This window comes from Triticum dicoccoides, chromosome 2B (assembly GCF_002162155.2).
Source record: "Triticum dicoccoides isolate Atlit2015 ecotype Zavitan chromosome 2B, WEW_v2.0, whole genome shotgun sequence".
In the NCBI taxonomy this organism is placed as follows: domain Eukaryota; kingdom Viridiplantae; phylum Streptophyta; class Magnoliopsida; order Poales; family Poaceae; genus Triticum; species Triticum dicoccoides.
Genome location: NC_041383.1, coordinates 825,549,394 through 825,557,218, shown reverse-complemented (window position 1 = coordinate 825,557,218; position 7,825 = coordinate 825,549,394). Strand labels below are relative to the sequence as shown.

Here is a 7,825-nt window from a genome sequence, read left to right as displayed (position 1 = left end):
GCCCGAATACGAAGATCTGTCCGGGGAGAAAAGTCTCACCCTGGACCGCGTCGTTGTTGATGATCGAAGGAGCCATCGGGCCTAAAGGTGACGACACAGAGGAACTCTCAATGAAAGCACCAATGTCGGTGTCAAAACCGGCGGATCTCGGGTAGGAGGTCCCGAACTGTGCGTCTAGGCGGATGGTAACAGGAGACAAGGGACACGATGTTTTTACCCAGGTTCGGGCCCTCTCGATGGAGGTAAAACCCTACTCCTGCTTGATTAATATTGATGATATGGGTAGTACAAGAGTAGATCTACCACGAGATCAAGGAGGCTAAACCCTAGAAGCTAGCCTATGGTATGATTGTTGTTCGTCCTATGGACTAAAACCCTCTGGTTTATATAGACACCGGATAGGGTTAGGGTTACACAGAGTCGGTTACAATGGTAGGAGATGCACCGCTGACACTTCAGTATCCGTCGCTATATCGTATTGTGCAGCGACGGGATGCTCTGGTTGCAACAAGTTTGCAATCCACTCCTCTTAACATTCAATTTAGGAGGGTGCTCATTGGGGACCGGTGGGAGGCTTGGATTCATCTAGTGAGTAGACTAATGGAGGTTCAGCTTACTCATCAGCCAGATCAGTTGTGCTGGAAGCTTACTAAATCTGGTGAATTCCCAGTCAAGTCGATGTACATTGATGTCATCAACTCTGGTGTTATTCCTAGTTCCAAACATGTCTGGAAAGTAAAGGTTCCTCTGAAAATCAAAGTGTTTATGTGGTTTGTCCATAAACAAGTCATTCTAATGAAAGGTAATTTGATTAAGCGCAACTGGACAGGTTCTACTAGGTGTAGTTTCTGTGATCGGGATGAAAATATCAAGCATCTTTTCTTTGATTGCCCGTTGGCGAGGGTGTTATGGCGCTCGGTGCAAATTGCTTTTAACATTACTCCTCCGAATGCGGTCAGGTCGTTTTTTGGAACGTGGCTTGCCGGTATAGAGGCCGAAACAGCTAGACAAATTCGTGTAGGAGCATGTGCGTTGTTATGGGCAATTTGGAACTGCAGAAATGATTTGGCTTTTAACAGAACAACAACTATTCATTTTTTGCAGGTTGTATTCCGGGCTACTGCGCTAATCCGTATGTGATCATTACTCACTCCGACGGAGGCCAGGCCGCGTTTGGTTACTGGATCTGTCCGGTGGGAGATGGTAGCGCGGGATATCTTCAACCGGTTTGGATGGCGGTCATGTAATAGGATAGGCGATTAGTTTACCTATCTTTCTTTAGTATGCCAGCCGGTTGTGGCTTCTGGGCCTTGTTTGATTTCGCTAGCTCTTTGTGAGCCAGCCTCCTTTGTTGTAGCACATTGCAAGACTTTGTTGAACCATTTTATTTATTTATAAATGTGGCCGTATGCATCACTTAGATGCAGAGGCCGGGGAGTCCCCCTTTTCTAAAAAACATATCCACACTGACTTTATTTTCTCGACTGCGTTTGCTCCACCGACTGAAACTAGGTCTGGACAATCCCGAATCTCCAACAACTCAAGTGATGTAAGATCACAGCGCCAAATGTCGCCTGGAATGCATCTTAAACCCTGGCATCCCTTCACCGTCAGTGAGACGAGGGACGTTGGGTTTGTAAGGCAGCTGGGAAAAGATGAAAACATATCCCCACAATAATGTAAGCCGAGCCTTTGCAGAGACGATGGCAACATCAATCTCCTTTGCCAGTTGAGACTTCTGCAGTTGTGAATCCGCAGATCTTTCAGATAAGGAAAACCCCCAAACCTTTCACCTGGCAGGGACATGACAAACTCACTTGATAGATCAAAGTAGGTGAGGGAGCAGCATTCGATGCTGTAAAAGAGAGCAGAACGAGACAGTCTGAGCTTCTTAAGGGATGGCGATACCAATCTTCGGGAGCGGATTTTTGGACAAGAGAAAATGTCCAATTCTTCAAGAAAATGAAAATCCCCAAACATTTCTGTTGGTATTGATTCTAACCTCTCACAGCCTCCAATTGTTATTTTCTTCATGGCTGGTACATACTTTGGAAGCAGAAAATGTTCGAGGCTTGATAAATTTCGGCACCCATAAATGGCTAGATCTGTCAGCGACAGGAACATACCAACACTATCATTATTGCTGTGAACTAGCACTGCAGGTATCACATTTAAGCCTATAATCTGTGAGATCATGCACAACGATATGCTCTTGAGTCCAACACAGTCTGTAAAAGTAAGTGATTCTAAGCTTGGTAAGTTTTGCGGCCGAAACCAGCTTGGGAGCGAGACACCGGCATAATTCTGGAGGAACAGAGACTTGAGACTGATAGGAGGTTGCAGAGATTGAAGCACATCTATCTCTTTGTCCTGGATGATTTGAGACTGATGAAGCATGTCTATCTCATTGTCCTGCATGGACTGAGACTCGGGATAGCCTAAAAACCGTGGCGAAATTGGTAACCCATCTGATTCGAATTTCAGTTTCAACTCGTCAAGGTCTTTCTTATTCTTCAGTTTTGATTCTACTGCATCATCCTTAGTTAGCATGCCAACATGAGTGATCTCCAAGCCATGAATTTGGTTCAGATTCTTCATTAACCTAGCTATTCTTTGTCCCTGCCCATCTGCTGCATTAACACGCATGCGGCACCCAGGATAATATGGTAATCCATCCGATTCAAATATCTGTAAGTTGATCAACTTACCAAAGTCACTAGGCAGACTTTCTAGCTTGCATTTCTTGGCATAGAAAATCTGCAGATTATATAGCCAACGGAAAGTTGAAGGAATCCTCTTCAAAGCACAATCTCTGGAGATTTCAAGGTACCGAAGATGCTTCAAGTTGCCAATACTACCTGGTAACTCATCTGTGGAGGCACAAGAAATCACACGCATACGCAAAAGTTTAGTACACCAGTGGCCCATTACAAATCCTGCTTCTTTCCCTAAACTCTTCTTGCAAATTAGGGTACGCAACTTTGTGTACCTGCACAGTCTCAACAAGTTGGAACCATCAAAGTCACTGCTGTTAGAATATATATTGGGTTTAAAGATAGAGATAAGGAGGTAGAGATAGAATATGTTTAAACCACATGTAACTTGTCTTGTAGTCCAAGCCTCTACCCCTCATGTACTCTATATATATCCCACGAGGGCTCAGATCAATACAACAGTAGACACAATATTATCATCATATAATTCCTACATGGTATTAGAGCGGTTTGTCCAACGATGCCGATCCTAGGACTTCTCTCTACTTTCGCAGCGCGCCGCCCCCGAGGAGATTAATCTCTTCTCCTCGGGGGCGCGGCACCCAATCGATCCGTAGATTAGAAATTCCATTAGATCAGTTTTTCATTAGCCACCAAATAAATTCTACGACCTTCTTATCCGGCGAGAAATCTTCATAGATGGATGCACGGATCTTCCTCTGCAAGTTGCAGGGCACGGCAGGCTTCGAGCCGGCGCCATCAGCAGACGCCACACGCGCATCCAGACTGCGGTAAGGCCGGCTACTCGCCCGGTCCGCAGCGGCACCCATGCGCACGCACGGCGGCAACTATCCCATCTGGTGGTGGTGAGTTGGATCTAATCGAACCGGCTTCTCCAACGGCTCAGCACGGCATCGACTTCAAGCGGATACTCTCGCGATCTGCATTGGCATCACTCGCCATGATGAACATGCGTACGTGCATGACATGAGCCGTGGACCGCAGCCTCCGCGGGTAGGGGTTTCGACATCACATCGATGTACACGGGGGCGCTGGACTACGGCAACACATGTGGCTGCTTCGATCTGGGCATACACCGATCGTAGCTACATCGACTTCCACTGTTCTGGACTACGCCAACAGCGATCTTCACCGAGCGAGATTTCGCACCACGCACACGGCGGACCGTCTACGCCGAGCCGATGCAGCGAACCTGCATCAAGCCACCGATCTGCAACTACACTGACACCTCCCCGAGCCAAACAACATCAAGCTGGATGCCTTTAAGCGACACATCATTGCCAACACTTCATCATCAAGGTCTTCATCAACATGGTCTTCACCAACATCTTCGTCAACACATCGCCGCCGCCTTGTCCACAAGATGGACACCTAGCGTCCTCTGACAGCCTTTTCTGCAAGATGCGACCACGACGACGGCAATGGCCGCGTCACGACGACGGCAATGGCCGCGTCACGACGACGGCATCGACCGCGTCATCCCCGACGACACGACTGCATCAACATGACGTCACTATAGTGACGACCCCTACATGGCCACACGGTTCTGGCAAAGCCGATGTGTGATCGATGGGTTTCCTCCGGTCCTGGCAAAACCGGTGGACTCATCGCCGACGGCATCCTCTGACATCCGCAAGGTGCATCGTCCACGACAGCAGCTCCGTCTTCTACAAAATAGCGCATCTTTTTTGCGCCTCTGGCTTTGTGTGGCTTCATTATCCACGACAACTACACCATCGACCACGACTACCTCGACCAGGGCTACATCACCATGATCGGCTACCTCGACATCGACATTGACAACAAAGGCAACGTCTACAACAACTCATCGGCAACAACTTCAATCAACAGCGTCCGCGTCGTCACCAGCATCCACGCCACTCCCGCTGTGACTGCGTGAGGGAACAGAGGAGAGACGAGGAAGGTACCGGAAGGGGACGCAGTCACCGCCCTAGGTGCCGACCTGTCAGCCATTAGAGACACAGTTGATGATGGCGCAGCGGAGAAGACGACGGAAGCACGTGACTTCAAATTCAGTCGCAATCGTCCGCTTCACTCCCGCTACGATTGAGGGGGGATGTTAGAATATATATTGGGTTTAAAGATAGAGATAAGGAGGTAGAGATAGAATATGTTTAAACCACATGTAACTTGTCTTGTAGTCCAAGCCTCTACCCCTCATGTACTCTATATATATCCCACGAGGGTCAGATCAATACAACAGTAGATACAATATTATCATCATATAATTCCTACAACTGCTAGGGAGTACGTACAGATGACGAACATCCTGTAGGACTTTATCAAAGCAACTATCATTTCTTAAGATGCAGCAGTCGTGCTCTGAAACTTTTTGTGCCAGGTCATGCAATAGGTCAGGGATTACGTATCCACCAGGAACCATTTGAAAGAAGGACCGTGTTACAAGGTCTTCAAAATACTGACAGCCAATATCTTGAATCGGAACACCACCTTGAGATTCCACGAAGCCTTCCGCTACCCAAACTTCAGCTAAGCGTGCCTTCTGGAATTTGTAATCTTTAGGGTACACAGAACAGAATGCGAAGCATCGCTTCAAATAGAATGGTAAATGCATGTAGCTCAACTGAAGAGCAGGAAAAATGTCAGCCTCCTCTTGTCTCAACTCCCACAGTTCACTCTCAAGTATAGAATTCCAATGGGATGCTTGAAGGTCCATGCTTAACATGCGTCCCAAAGTTTTGGCGGCCAAAGGAGAACCCTTCAATTTAGGAAGTATACTTGTACCGATGCGCTCTAACTCAGGATCAATCTCAGAACTCCCATCTCCAAACACGCACAATTTGAAAAAATTCCAAAAGACATCACCTTTTAGACCATCTAAGATAATGGGCTCCATTGTCCGCACCCCCTCAGTAACCTCTGAACATCTAGTAGTGACCAAAATCATGCTCCCCCCTCGGACATCCCTAAAAGGTGCACAAAACCTCTTCCAACACTGTCCATTTTCCTTCAAGGCATCATCCCGCATATCATCAAGGAATACCAATAACCTTTTATTGCTCACATGCTTAGAAAGGTCACGCTGGAGAGAATCCAAATCATCGGTTGTTGTCTCCTCCCCGGTACAGAATTGTATGGCCTTTTTAGTTAGCCTCTTCACATCAAAGTCATCTGAGACACGAATCCAAATGATCCGAGGCTTCCCCGGTTGATTGAACCATATACGTCGGGCCAAAGTAGTCTTTCCAACACCACCAGTTCCTTGTATTACCAAAACAGGAAGGCTCGATATTCTTCTTAATCCGTTACTGAATTGGTTGTTTGCTGATGCGCTTGTTGATGCATTGGCCAAACTCGTTGCTCTCTTGCGTTTTGAATTTGTGGAAAATCCCATCACCTGTGCTAGCTCCTTGTAATAACAAAACAATAGGCCTTCATATGCCAAATAGCCGGCCTTTGGCTTGACTAATCTGTCAACCTGTTGTGTAGCTTCAGCAAGCCCCACGATCTCCAGCTGACTCGAAAGATTCCTCAACCTTGATTGGACATGACTCAGCTTGCCGAAGCTGCAGCCTTGGACGACATCATCGATGAACTCGACGAGAGGACGAGATTGGGTTGCATTGCCCACAACTTGCGCCTTCACCTCATACCATTTGGCCTCATCAAGAAGGTCCTCGACCTCATACACTGTATCCTTGAGTACTGGAAGGAGCTTTTCCACACGGGTGTCATGGCTTCTCCGCTCTGCTCGGTCAATGAGGTCATACATTGCAGGAAGAGCATCCCTGAGACGTTGTAGGCCACCCTGTAAGCGCGACACATGCTCCTGGAGACTTTGCTGCTGTGAGCCACTCAAGCCGGAGTGCAGAGATGGAATGGCAGATCTGGTCCACTGGAACAAATTGACACAATCATCGACAGCACCGATTATCCCAGTGGCAGATAGGCTCATGGTGACTGGATGTTGTCGTCCTGCGAGCAAGCAAATTAGCAGTAGACACAATTTAGCATTTGGATATATAGACGCAGCCAGCTAGCAATAATTATGTTATGGAAGTAAATTATGCAGCAGTCTATGTATACAACAAGTCATTAATTGAGCAAACTGTTTTCTGTATTTGCCCAGCAGATATGTTGCCCGCAAAGTTAATTAGAGGAAGACAAGGAATGGGCATCAGGTGCAAACAAAGCTGTGAATAAATTCATTCCAATATGTCTCTGCAGTCAATTACTAACAGAGGTATGTACCAAACAAATTAAGGTGTGTATGAAATTGATTGAAGCAGCTTTTGGGGAAACAGTAACATCCACATCCTTCAGGTCCATTCTTCAGGTAATAAGCGTCTAGATAAGTAAGATAAGATAAATAGAAAATAAAGAAGTAATAGTGGGTTGGATTTCTTTCTTTCTTTCTTTTATGGAGGGGGGTGCAAATGGTAAACTAATGGAGTGTAGAGAAAGTAAAGTAAAAAAATTGTGTCTTGCAATTGCAAGCGGAAAATGCGAGGAGAGGAGAGCATCGATAAATCAAGAAGAAAGAAAGAAAGAAAGAAAGAAATCCAGGCAAGGGAGGGAGGAAGGGGCGCTCACCCTGGCCTAGATCTCTGGTACGTGTCTTGCCGCTGACGAGCGCCGTCAGGTCAGGTCAGGTCAGGTCAGACGCGCAGCCCTGGCGGGAGGAGAGAGACGGCCGGTACGTGTGTTGCCGCGGCCGCCGACGAGCGCCGTCAGGGCGGGGCAGCCCTGGCGGGAGGATCTGTGGATGAGGACGTGGATAGGATGGGAGGGGCAGTGAAGTGGAAGCTTATTCGTGGGGAAGGAGTGACGTCCACCATGGGATGTGAGGGGGAGGTGTGCATTTTTTCTTTTCTTTTCTTAGATGTTCTTTTAGATGACCCCATGTATTTTCCACCATGGTGGCGCCCTAACCACTAGTCTACATCAACCGCTGAGTTTTGGTTGCCGCAAGAAAACCGCAAACATGTCCCATCTCCATGCATGGGGATAGTTTTTTGCACGTCTCCTAAACTTGTCGGGATTTCTGAACCCGCGGAGAACCCATCCCTGCGAGAACAACAACTTTTGAAAAAGGTAGGAGCATATTT

At 47.2% G+C, this 7,825-nt stretch overlaps 1 protein-coding gene across 1 annotated transcript; it reads right to left on the bottom strand.

Annotated features, from left to right (window-relative positions):
- Positions 1 to 597: 597 nt before the first annotated feature.
- Positions 598 to 7,521, bottom strand: LOC119361614 (putative disease resistance protein RGA1). The gene is made up of 5 exons (XM_037626740.1): positions 7,311 to 7,521; positions 4,967 to 6,692; positions 2,990 to 3,025; positions 1,458 to 2,812; positions 598 to 728 (listed from the first exon to the last, which is right to left on the bottom strand). The coding sequence occupies exons 2-5, from the start codon at positions 6,670 to 6,672 to the stop codon at positions 598 to 600; spliced, it is 3,228 nt and encodes a 1,075-aa protein (XP_037482637.1). The 5' UTR covers positions 6,673 to 6,692; positions 7,311 to 7,521.
- Between the last annotated feature and the right edge of the window lie 304 nt (positions 7,522 to 7,825).